The following is a 13,452-nucleotide window of genomic DNA, read 5'->3' on the forward strand; positions in this document are numbered from 1 at the left end:
AGGATGAGGTAATCGGGTGGGCTATTTACAGATGGGCTGTGTACAGGTACAGTGATCAGTAAGATGCTCTGACAGCTGACGCTTAAAGTTAGAGAGGGAGATATAAGACTCCAGCTTCAGTGATTTTTGCAATTCGTTCCAGTCATTGGCAGCAAAGAACTGGAAGGAAAGGCGGCCAAAGGAAGTGTTGGCTTTGGGGATGACCAGTGAAATATACCTGCTGGAGCGTGTGCTACGGGTGTGTGTTGCTATGGTGACCAGTGAGCTGAGATAAGGCGGGGCTTTACTTGGCAAAGACTTATAGATGACCTGGAGCCAGTGGGTTTGGCGACGAGTATGAAGCGAGGGCCAACCAACGAGAGCGTACAGGTCGCAGAGGTGGGTAGTGTATGGAGCTTTGGTGACAAAATGGATGGTCCTGTGATAGACTGCATTCAATTAGCTGAGTAGAGTGTTGGAGGCTATTTTGTAAATGACATCGCCGAAGTCGAGGATCGGTCGGGTAGTCAGTTTTACGAGGGTAAGTTTGGCAGCATTAGTGAAGGAGGCTTTGTTGCGAAATAGGAAGCCGATTCCAGATGTAATTTTGGATTGGAGATGCTTAAAGTGAGTCTGGAAGGAGAGTTTACAGTCTAGCCAGACACCTAGGTATTTATAGTTATCCACATATTTTAGGTCAGAACCGTCCAGAGTAGTGATGCGGGAGGGTGCGGGCAGCGATCAGTTGAAGAGCATGCATTTAGTTTCACTAGCATTTAAGAGCAGTTGGAGGCCACGGAAGGAGTGTTGTATGGCGTTGAAGGTTTGTTAGCAGTGTCCAAAGAAGGACCAGAAGTATACAGAAGTTATTCCACACTGATCTCAACAAACTATTTCTGTATGCACCTCGCTTTGTGCACGGGGGCATTGTCATGCTGAAACAGGAAAGGGCCTTCCCCAAACTGTTGCCACAAAGTTGGTAGCACAGAATCTTCTAGAATGTCATTGTATGCTGTAGCATTAAGATTTCCCTTCACTGGAACTAAGGGGCCCAAACCATGAAAAACAGCCCCAGACCATTATTCCTCCTCCACCAAACTTTACAGTTGGCACTACGCATTGGGGCAGGTAGCGTTCTCCTGGCATCCACGAAACCCAGATTTGTCCGTCGGACTGCCAGGTGGTGAAGTGCGATTCATCACTCCAGACAACGTGTTTCCACTTCTCCAGAGAACAATGGCGGCGAGCTTCACACCACTCCAGCCGACGCTTGGCATTGTGATCTTAAGCTTGTGTGCGGCTGCTCTGCCATGGAAACCCATTATATGAACTTCCCCAATAACAATTATTGTACTGACGTTGCTTCCAGATGCAGTTTGGAACTCAGTAGTGAGTGTTGCAACCGAGGACAGACAATGTTTACGCACTACAGCACTTGGCCATCACGTTCTGTGAGCTGGTGTGACCTACCAGTTCAGGGCTAAGCCATTGTTTCCACTTCACAATAACAGCACTTACAGTTGACCAGGGCAGCTCTGGCAGGGCAGGAATTTGACAAACTGACTTGTTGTAAAGGTGGCATCATATGACAGTGCCACGTTGAAAGTCACTCTTCAATAAAGGCCATTCTACTGCCAATGTTTGTCTATGGAGATTGCATGGCTGTGTGCTTGATTTGAAACACCGATCAGCAAATCGAATTTGAAGGGGTGTACACACACTTTTGTATTTATAGCGTACCTACAAAAAAAATATTAAAACTGATATGACTTCAAGATTAGCAGAGTTTCTGTGGCCTGGTAGGAAGGCTGAGATGTATTAGACGAAGAAAGCCGAGGATGGGAACAGAGCACTGACAGCCACTACAAAATCAAAACCACCACAACATTTTAAAAATGTTTAATTTATAGTTGTTGGAAAATGACATCTTAAACATGACCAGCCCATTCCGATGTTACAGGAGAAATAGGCATCTATGAGTCACCACAGGCAGACTGTTATACTAGAGATAGGTAAAAGCCACGTGTGAAAGCTGTGGCCCTCTTCTTGTTGAACCGGGTTGTCGTTCCAAACTGCAGGCGGTACGGAAACTCAACCCCCCCCCCCCCTCGCTTGTTTGGTCGTTTCAAGACAATTACATTATAGAGTGAACTTTGATTGAATATTTAAAAAAAAAAAAATAATAATTAAAAAAAAAAGTAGTGCTTTTTCAGCCTTGTTCTTTAAATATGTAATGTATGTACAGGAAGGTTAGTTCACATTGCTCTCCTTTTAAACATAACCAAATTTAACTGGAGGAGAGAGGAGGAGGTATCATGGTGGACAAGACAGCCGGGGGGAATAGAGCAGGGCTAAATTATTTTGTGTTAAAGAGTTTTTTTTTTTGTTGTTTTTTGTTATTTCAGACAGTGATCCCTTGTTGTGCACAACGGCCATATAAACAAAAACAAAAACAAACAAAAAATGTGTGAAGAAACAAGGAAAAAGATAAGTTATTTTCCTCGTGTTGGAGGAGAAGGTTAGCTAGGTGTCAATCTTCCGTGAGGTCCTGAACAAAGAGGACCTCGGACCGGCTGAGGCCGGCCTCTTTGAGGCTGGGGGGGTTGGGCTGCTCCTCCGTGGGAAGGCAGGGCAGAACCCGGCGGGGGAAGTTGGTAACTATCTGGAATTTCTCCGGGGTCTCCTTCAACGAGAACAGGAAGTCGTATATTACCTGGAGAAACAGAGGGAGAGATGGGTGTTCTTTTTTTTTTGTCAAGACCATACGTTCATGGGGCGGCAGGGTAGCCTAGTGGTTAGAGCGTTGGACTAGTAACCGAAAGGTTGCAAGTTCAAATCCCCGAGCTGACAAGGTACAAATCTGTCGTTCTGCCCCGTCATTGTAAATAAGAATTTGTTCTTAACTGACTTGCCTAGAGGTAAAGGTAAAAATAAATAAATAAATATATATATATATACACACACCAGGTTTGATTGTGTAGAATTGGGAGTCAAGCCTCCACTGTAAACACCAGGCCGGTTAAAATGCCAACACCTGTAAGAGCTGTGTTCGTACCGTCAGAGACTGCTGGAAGAGGAACCGCCTCTCTACTCTGGTATCGTTAGGCAGTTTGAAAACGATTTTGACGCTGTCAGGGTCGTCTGCTGGGGGTTCGGGGGGAAGACATTCTGACTTAAGCTCCTTCTCTTCCTCCAACGTCTAAAAACACAGAATTTGTTAGCCACAGTCAAACTGGCAAAAACTAAATATTAAATAACATAGAACCAAGATAAGGAACGGTTTTAATGTAGGCAGAGCGAGAGAGGACAGAGAGTATAAAAGACTCCTCGTTCTCACCCTCCTCCTCCTCTCCTCAGCCAGGACGGTCTGCCGGACCTTCTCCTCCTCCGCCTGGACCTTCTCCTGCTCCTCCCTCTTCCTCCGGTCCTTCTCCTGGTCGGCTCTCAGCGACTCCAGGTAGGCCTCGTCCTGCTGCGCCCGCAACACCTGCGTCTGGTTCCTCTCCTCCCTGGAACACACAGACACGTTAAATTAACCTCCATCTCCAGGACCAGAGAGACGGACGTCACCACGTCTCCAGGACCAGAGACGGACGTCACCACATCTCCAGTACCAGAGATGGACGTCACCACATCTCCAGGACCAGAGATGGACGTCACCACATCTCCAGGACCAGAGAGACGGACGTCACCACATCTCCAGGACCAGAGATGGACGTCACCACATCTCCAGGACCAGAGAGACGGACGTCACCACATCTCCAGGACCAGAGAGACGGACGTCACCACGTCTCCAGGACCAGAGAGACGGACGTCACCACGTCTCCAGGACCAGAGAGACGGACGTCACCACATCTCCAGGACCAGAGAGACGGACGTCACCACATCTCCAGGACCAGAGATGGACGTCACCACATCTCCAGGACCAGAGAGACGGACGTCACCACATCTCCAGGACCAGAGAGACGGACGTCACCACATCTCCAGGACCAGAGACGGACATCACCACATCTCCAGGACCAGAGAGACGGACGTCACCACATCTCCAGGACCAGAGAGACGGACGTCACCACATCTCCAGGACCAGAGACGGACGTCACCACATCTCCAGGACCAGAGAGACGGACGTCACCACATCTCCAGGACCAGAGACGGACGTCACCACATCTCCAGGACCAGAGAGACGGACGTCACCACATCTCCAGGACCAGAGAGACGGACGTCACCACATCTCCAGGACCAGAGAGACGGACGTCACCACATCTCCAGGACCAGAGAGACGGACGTCACCACATCTCCAGGACCAGAGAGACAGACGTCACCACATCTCCAGGACCAGAGAGACGGACGTCACCACATCTCCAGGACCAGAGAGACGGACGTCACCACATCTCCAGGACCAGAGAGACGGACGTCACCACATCTCCAGGACCAGAGATGGACGTCACCACATCTCCAGGACCAGAGAGACGGACGTCACCACATCTCCAGGACCAGAGACGAACGTATGGGAGACCACACCACATCTCCAGGACCAGAGACGAACGTATGGGAGACCACACCACATCTCCAGGACCAGAGACAGACGTATGGGAGACCTCGCCACACCACATCTCCAGGACCAGAGACGAACGTATGGGAGACCTCACCACACCACATCTCCAGGACCAGAGACAGACGTATGGGAGACCTCACCACACCACATCTCCAGGACCAGAGACGAACGTATGGGAGACCTCACCTCACCACACCACATCTCCAGGACCAGAGACGAACGTATGGGAGACCTCACCACATCTCCAGGACCAGAGACGAACATATGGGAGACCTCACCACACCACATCTCCAGGACCAGAGACAGACGTATGGGAGACCTCACCACACCACATCTCCAGGACCAGAGACAGACGTATGGGAGACCTCACCACATCTCCAGGACCAGAGACAGACGTATGGGAGACCTCACCACACCACATCTCCAGGACCAGAGACAGACGTATGGGAGATCTCCAGGACCAGAGACGAACGTATGGGAGATCTCCAGGACCAGAGACGAACGTATGGGAGACCTCACCACACCACATCTCCAGGACCAGAGACGAACGTATGGGAGACCTCACCACACCACATCTCCAGGACCAGAGACAGACGTATGGGAGACCTCACCACACCACATCTCCAGGACCAGAGACAGACGTATGGGAGACCTCACCACACCACATCTCCAGGATCAAACAATCTCCACATTTGTGTTTTTCATAATAGTAAAATAATCATGTGGGTTTCAAATACATTACATTAAAACAATTTCCCATACTTATGTTTGAGTTTGTCTGGCGCGCCAGATGTGTTGGGCTTGTACAGGCACAGAGACCACTGGAACACATTTTAAAGTATTGAAAACCCAGACCGGCAGTCAGTTAATGTCAGTCCCTTACCGTTCAGACATCAGGTAGGATCAGTCCCTGACCGTTCAGACATCAGGTAGGATCAGTCCCTCACCGTTCAGACATCAGGTAGGATCAGTCCCTCACCGTTCAGACATCAGGTAGGATCAGTCCCTCACCGTTCAGACATCAGGTAGGATCAGTCCCTCACCGTTCAGACATCAGGTAGGATCAGTCCCTCACCGTTCAGACATCAGGTAGGATCAGTCCCTCACCGTTCAGACATCAGGTAGGATCAGTCCCTCACCGTTCAGACGTCAGGTAGGATCAGTCCCTGACCGTTCAGACGTCTGGTAGGATCAGTCCCTGACCGTTCAGACGTCTGGTAGGATCAGTCCCTGACCGTTCAGACGTCTGGTAGGATCAGTCCCTGACCGTTCAGACGTCTGGTAGGATCAGTCCCTCACCGTTCAGACGTCTGGTAGGATCAGTCCCTGACCGTTCAGACGTCTGGTAGGATCAGTCCCTGACCGTTCAGACGTCTGGTAGGATCAGTCCCTGACCGTTCAGACGTCTGGTAGGATCAGTCCCTGACCGTTCAGACGTCTGGTAGGATCAGTCCCTGACCGTTCAGACGTCTGGTAGGATCAGTCCCTGACCGTTCAGACGTCTGGTAGGATCAGTCCCTGACCGTTCAGACGTCTGGTAGGATCAGTCCCTGACCGTTCAGACATCAGGTAGGATCAGTCCCTCACCGTTCAGACATCAGGTAAGATCAGTCCCTTACCGTTCAGACGTCTGGTAGGATCAGTCCCTTACCGTTCAGACGTCAGGTAGGATCAGTCCCTCACCGTTCAGACATCAGGTAGGATCAGTCCCTCACCGTTCAGACATCAGGTAGGATCAGTCCCTCACCGTTCAGACATCAGGTAAGATCAGTCCCTCACCGTTCAGACATCAGGTAGGATCAGTCCCTCACCGTTCAGACATCAGGTAGGATCAGTCCCTCACCGTTCAGACGTCAGGTAGGATCAGTCCCTCACCGTTCAGACGTCTGGTAGGATCAGTCCCTCACCGTTCAGACGTCTGGTAGGATCAGTCCCTTACCGTTCAGACATCAGGTAGGATCAGTCCCTTACCATTCAGACATCAGGTAGGATCAGTCCCTTAATGTTCAGACGTCAGGTAGGATCAGTCCCTGACCGTTCAGACGTCTGGTAGGATCAGTCCCTGACCGTTCAGACATCAGGTAGGATCAGTCCCTCACCGTTCAGACGTCTGGTAGGATCAGTCCCTTAATGTTCAGACGTCAGGTAGGATCAGTCCCTTAATGTTCAGACGTCAGGTAGGATCAGTCCCTGACCGTTCAGACGTCTGGTAGGATCAGTCCCTGACCGTTCAGACATCAGGTAGGATCAGTCCCTCACCGTTCAGACGTCTGGTAGGATCAGTCCCTGACCGTTCAGACATCAGGTAGGATCAGTCCCTCACCGTTCAGACATCAGGTAGGATCAGTCCCTCACCGTTCAGACGTCAGGTAGGATCAGTCCCTCACCGTTCAGACGTCAGGTAGGATCAGTCCCTCACCGTTCAGACGTCAGGTAGGATCAGTCCCTCACCGTTCAGACGTCTGGTAGGATCAGTCCCTGACCATTCAGACGTCTGGTAGGATCAGTCCCTGACCGTTCAGACGTCTGGTAGGATCAGTCCCTGACCGTTCAGACGTCTGGTAGGATCAGTCCCTGACCGTTCAGACGTCTGGTAGGATCAGTCCCTGACCGTTCAGACATCAGGTAGGATCAGTCCCTTACCGTTCAGACATCAGGTAGGATCAGTCCCTCACCGTTCAGACATCAGGTAGGATCAGTCCCTCACCGTTCAGACATCAGGTAGGATCAGTCCCTCACCGTTCTGACATCAGGTAGGATCAGTCCCTTAATGTTCAGACGTCAGGTAGGATCAGTCCCTGACCGTTCAGACGTCTGGTAGGATCAGTCCCTTACCGTTCAGACATCAGGTATGATCAGTCCCTTACCGTTCAGACATCAGGTAGGATCAGTCCCTTACCGTTCAGACATCAGGTATGATCAGTCCCTTACCGTTCAGACATCAGGTAGGATCAGTCCCTTACCATTCAGACGTCAGGTAGGATCAGTCCCTCACCGTTCAGACGTCTGGTAGGATCAGTCCATCACCGTTCAGACGTCAGGTAGGATCAGTCCCTTACCGTTCAGACATCAGGTAGGATCAGTCCCTTACCGTTCAAACATCAGGTATGATCAGTCCCTTACTGTTCAGACATCAGGTAGGATCAGTCCCTTACTGTTCAGACATCAGGTATGATCAGTCCCTTACCATTCAGACATCAGGTATGATCAGTCCCTTACCATTCAGACATCAGGTAGGATCAGTCCCTCACCGTTCAGACATCAGGTATGATCAGTCCCTTACCATTCAGACATCAGGTATGATCAGTCCCTTACCATTCAGACATCAGGTAGGATCAGTCCCTCACCGTTCAGACATCAGGTAGGATCAGTCCCTTACCGTTCAGACATCAGGTAGGATCAGTCCCTTACCGTTCAGACATCAGGTATGATCAGTCCCTTACCATTCAGACATCAGGTAGGATCAGTCCCTTACCATTCAGACATCAGGTAGGATCAGTCCCTCACCGTTCAGACATCAGGTATGATCAGTGCCTTACCGTTCCAAGCGTTCAGACATCAGGTAGGTCTGGTTAGCCTCCATGATGAAGGTGAGCTGGTTGAGGAGGTCCTCTGATTGGATGAGCCCCTCCAGACGTCCAACCACCGTCATCTTACGGTCCTTCAACATGATCATGGCCAGGAACGGGTAAGTGTTCTCACGCAGCGCCTGGGACACTGAGGTACAGACACACAGGGGAAAAACAGACACACACCAAACAGATTAAAACACTAAAATAAAGTGATTGATTAAGAGATTCCACCTCATATCTTAAGAGGACACTGATGAAAATCATCCATCATCCCTAAGAGATTCCACCTCATATCTTAAGAGGACACTGATGAAAATCATCCATCATCCCTAAGAGATTCCACCTCATATCTTAAGAGGACACTGATGAAAATCATCCACAGTTCCAGCACAAATGATTTACTTAAAATAAATCTTTAACCCTTTTTAACCATTTCAAACTGACTGAGAACACGTCCTCATTTACAGCAACAACAACGAGTGAAGGACGAGGCCAGTTCCTCTTTGCAGAATGTATCACCAGCTCTAGGAGATCTAGGTAGTGAAGACGCAACGCAAGAGTAGACGGATGTGTACCTCTGTATCCCTCAGGCCTGCTGGTGGAACAGGCCCAGAACAGCATCCTGGTGTTGAGGAAGGTCAGGACCTCTTCTGTACATAACGTGGAGCTGGAGGAAGATGGAAACAGAAGCATCATTAATATAAACCGTGTGAGGAAAGATGTACCGGGTACACTAAGGAAAACATCTAATACATGAAGAGTGGATGGTATGTGTATAATACCAAGCATGACACAAATAAAGAAACACGCATGGTATGCCTTCGTCCAATCAACTGAATCCATATTCAAACCAATCATCAACAGACCCTGATTTATAACTAGATAACCAACTAATGATTCTTGCCTCCCTGGAAAAAAGGACAATAGTACCCAAAGGGTGCCTGGCCTTCCAGAGTTTGGGTATTGCCTTGTAGTATCATTGTGCATTTTGTTGCCCGTGTATGTTGACCTCGTGTGTAAAGTGATCACTTGTTATTGGACCTACCGACAGAACTGGTCTGTATCCTGGTGGTCGTCTCCATGGAGGTAAACTAACAAGTAGCGAAGCTCACGTTTGGCATCGTTCAATGCCTACAGGGGGGAAAACAAAAACACACACCTCGCTGAATAACACTACCAGCTATCGACCAAGTTACACGTCGATTCAATCCATGTAGAACCTATATGGATTCTGGAACATCCGCTTTCTTAAAACCATTTAGTCGGTTGTTCAATAAAATAAAACTTAAGGTGTGTCAACTTTTTTTGGGGGGGGGGGGTGTTCTTCTGCATTCTAGCATTACTTGTTGTGGATGGTCAAGGTACTAGTATCCCAAATTGAGAATGAAACTGGGGAACCTGAGTAACACACCTGGCTATATGTTCCCTGGTAAAACACTGGATGCGATCGACCGTACTTCTCTTCAAAACTATGGATGAAGGAGACCACGTCACCCACAGGGTCTGTGACGCGTCCACGAGGGTCTGGCCTGACCCACCGCAGGGCAAACCTGGTTAGGAAGGAGGAGGAAGGAGGAACCAATCAGTCACCTTTATACAGAAACATCATGGGAACTGATGGCCAAATACAGTTTATTTGTATTACCTGAATATGTCCAGAAGTGTGTAATATGTCAATCTGAAAGGTAGCATTATCATGTAGTAACTCCATCCTATTAATCCCTGGACAAAAGTAAGAAAAAGACCAGATGCAACATGGTCAGAAAAGTGGGAAGATTCAATGAGAAAACTACAGCTGTCAGCTGGATGATTTTAGTAAACAGAAGGTTGCGCCACTGTGTATTTGAATGTCATATTGCAGATTCAACCTTTAAAGTTGAGATGCTAGAACAATTTACCGGTGACATATATGAGCAAAAAGAGAAGAACATCATAAGAGACAGAGACACAGAATGTGTGTGTGTACGTACTCTGGGTTGTGGCCTGGAGACGATATAGCTATACACTCTGTGGTCTGCTGTGTTGACCTGTAACGGTCTGGAGGGCGGAGGGTTAAACACACTGGGAACTCCTTCCTGCTCGTTCAGTCTGTCCTGCACTGCAGCCTGGGAACGAACACACACACGACATTATCCATTTGATCTCGCCCTGCACACCACAAGAAGACTAAACCGTGTCGCAGAGCTCATGCAGAATATTGAAGGCAACATTTCTCATGAGATATTATTATATATATATTGCTGCACGTAGTTAATTTATAACAGTGCAACCTCTGATAAACTATTGGATTCATTGGGTGCATCATAACCTGTGTATAATGTAGTCGTCAAGGCCCACATCAAAAACAGCCATTCAAGTATTTTGGGGGCGACAGTTCTTACCTCGATGTTCCAATTGTGTTGTTCTAATGTACGACGACATTGGTCCATAGACTCCAAACCTGTCAAGTCCTGGAAAATCAAATGCAAAAAAATGACAAAAAATCTGAACTCTCAGATCTAACACTGGTTGGTGTACACGAGATCGGACAAATCTGTGAAGTTATGTTCAACCGAATTTATTTCCAATATGTTACTTTCCTACAGGCCATTTCCACATCTTGGGTCTGGATGAGACAGAGGGGGCCTTACTAGGAATGAACCAGTCATTGCTTGTCATGTGTCATTAACAGTTGTGTGTCTGATGTTCACTCTCAAACCATCTTCTAGCTAAAATGCTAAGTAACGTTAGCTTGGCTGACCAAGTAAACTGCTAGCTAGTTAGCCAACTGTCGTTGGCTTAGCTAGTTAGTTGGCGTAAGTAAACCAAGTGCTGCAGATAACCAAGTTAAACATGTCCTTCCTAATTTACATTACACTGATTTAAGTTTGTTGAATCGTTTCTTTGTGAGTATTGTCGGGAACGAACTAGCAACTCCAGACAATATTTAGGATAGAAAATAATTGTTGTGTTGCTAGATTAGATATAACGTTAACGGTAGCAAGTTAGCTAACGTTAGCGGTGGCGCTATTGGGTATCAACATTATATTGTCAAAAAAGCGTTTTTTACACCCATTAGCGTGCTTTATTTTAAACAATGTCCTTCATATATCTAAACATACATTAATATGGAGTTATATAAAAAAGAAATACTTAAACCTGAAGAAAGGCTGACTACCTGAAATTGAAGGAGTTTTTCGGTCTGCGCCTGAGATAATTCCTGCTCCTCTGGCGCCGCCATCTTACCTCGCCAACAGTGACGTGCAATTCGCGAACGATTCATTATTCGACTCTTTTTTTTTTACTGACTCGAGAGTCATGATTCATTGATTCATTAATCGACTCTTTTTTTTTTACTGACTCGAGTCATGATTCACTTATTCATTAAGTCTTATATTTTTACTGACTCGAGAGTCATGATTCATTGATTCATTAGTCGCCTCTTTTTTATATTTTTTACTGACTCGAGAGTCATGATTCATTTTTCTGAATGACTCATTCGTTTGAGTTGTTCGTTTGACCTGCCTTGTGCTGGCAGTAATGATTCCAACAGAACGATTGATACACGCTGCTCAGTCTCAGTGGCTCCAAGAGGACTGTTCCGAGCACCAAACTGTCTGTCATATGCGCGGAAAATTGATAATAAGCATAGTACATAGAGAAGAAAAATACATGTTTAGAACTGATAATTGATCATGGTGCAAGAATGTTTGCAGTTTATTGAATGTTACGGAAACAGCGTTGTAGAACCAAAACATACACAGCCTCTGCTCATCAAACTCGAGAACTAAAAGTAAATTTATGTTTGATTCCGAAGATGTGGTCAGAAGCTTTATATGGAGGGTGTGACGCAATTGCGGAGGCAACCAGAGGCATGAAGAAGCCAAATTGAGCTCTGTGTGGTGTCAATGTGCACCTCTCACATTTTTGCAATAATGCAGAGAGCTGTGTAGCTCATCATTGACATGATTGGTTGAGGTTGAGTGGGGGCTGCAGGTCCAGTATAAACACAAACTCAATTTGTGTAACCTTTATTTAACTAGACATGTCCGTTAAAAACGAATTCTTATTTACAATGACGGCGTCATGCTAGAGGCATCACTACAGACCCTGGTTCGATTCCACGCCGTATCACAAACCGGCCGTGAATGGGAGTGCCATATGGCGGCGAACAATTGCCCCAGTGTCGTTAGGGTTTGGCCGAGGTAGGCCCGTCATTGTAAATACGAATTTGTTCTTAACTGACTTGCCTAGTTAAATATTTAAAAAATTGTGAACGATGTAAATGAGAGGCTCGGAGAATCCTAACTCTTTCCAGTTTTCAGTTCATCGTTCACTGTGGGTCCTGAGTGCGTTGGGCATGAAAAGCGCTGCATGGCAAATCTGTTATCTGCATTGGCTGTGCAGCATTTATAGTGATATGGCCTCTGCAGAAGTCAGACCATTCATAGTTCTTGCACAGCGCTGTTGTGAAGGAAGTGAGTTTGCGTCTATACAGGACCTCCGTCCCTCATCTACTGTCAACCAATAATGTCAATGTGGAACTATACAGAGCCCCTCTGCATTGTTACAAAATGTGAGAGGCAAGGCCGAATTTGGCTTCAGTTGCGTCACACCATCCAGTGCCTCCGATCACATTTTCGGATCAAGCGTAAATTGGCTCTTACTGACTCGAATGAAATGAGTCGAAAAACTCGTTATTTTGACGAAACGAGTGGAAAAGATCCGAGTCAGTAAAAACACAGATAGAACAATGAGTCAGACATTTCACCGGATGTATAAATGTTAAGCATCCGGTTGGCGTTTCCTCTCACTGCCAAATATGGTGATGAGAGGAAGCTCAGTGGCTTACAGTGGGGAAAAATGTAACGAGATGTATTTTGGCCGTCATGCACATTTTCTCCTCAATTAAACGTTTGTTCTCAATAGAGTCTTCTGTTTCCGAAACTACAGTCTGTACCAAAAGGGTGGACTACGTTTTGTAGGCTTTACCCTTTGCCAAAGTAAAACATAATAATAGCGTTGCTTAGTAGGACTGCAAGGGGGAATTGAGTTATTGCACAAACGCGTCCCCTAAAGAAATATGCAAATAAATGCTAGAACGCGCCAATAGGATCTCGCTAGCTCATGCTTGGCCCTGCCCACCTCAATGTCTGTTCTGCCCACTATGGTTAATTTGATCCCATTGGAAATGAAAGGCTCTGATCTATCTTGGATTAGTTATATAACATCTTCGGTAAAATGACAAGAATTTCGGTCACTGCTCGCCAATCCACTACCAAGACAGAGAAGAGGCAAAGCGAGAGTGTTACTCTGCCAAAATTCTATCCAGGAAAATAAGACCAAGAAGTGAGGAATTTTTGTATG

General features: G+C 47.1%; 1 protein-coding gene across 1 annotated transcript; it reads right to left on the minus strand.

The window, feature by feature from the left end:
• Positions 1–1,862: 1,862 nt before the first annotated feature.
• LOC110489242 (FAS-associated factor 2) lies at positions 1,863–11,378 on the minus strand. The gene is made up of 11 exons (XM_036943535.2): positions 11,264–11,378; positions 10,488–10,556; positions 10,077–10,211; positions 9,752–9,828; positions 9,518–9,656; positions 9,152–9,237; positions 8,682–8,773; positions 8,074–8,251; positions 3,317–3,488; positions 3,035–3,178; positions 1,863–2,692 (listed from the first exon to the last, which is right to left on the minus strand). Exons 1-11 carry the CDS (start codon positions 11,366–11,368, stop codon positions 2,510–2,512), a joined length of 1,380 nt encoding a protein of 459 aa, XP_036799430.2. The 5' UTR covers positions 11,369–11,378; the 3' UTR covers positions 1,863–2,509.
• Positions 11,379–13,452: the final 2,074 nt, after the last annotated feature.

Source organism: Oncorhynchus mykiss, chromosome 14, assembly GCF_057628025.1.
Source record: "Oncorhynchus mykiss isolate SJ-2025 chromosome 14, ASM5762802v1, whole genome shotgun sequence".
In the NCBI taxonomy this organism is placed as follows: domain Eukaryota; kingdom Metazoa; phylum Chordata; class Actinopteri; order Salmoniformes; family Salmonidae; genus Oncorhynchus; species Oncorhynchus mykiss.

Bases quoted from the DNA above. Each gene is read 5' to 3' on its own strand.
- LOC110489242 (XM_036943535.2), bottom strand. From the start codon at position 11,368: ATGAATCGTTCGCGAATTGCACGTCACTGTTGGCGAGGTAAGATGGCG. The intron at 8,252-8,681 runs GTACACATCCGT...TCTGTACCTCAG, and splicing joins CAGGCCTGAGGGATACAGAG to TGTCCCAGGCGCTGCGTGAG. The intron at 2,693-3,034 runs GTACGAACACAG...CTGTTTCTCCAG, and splicing joins TCTTCCAGCAGTCTCTGACG to GTAATATACGACTTCCTGTT.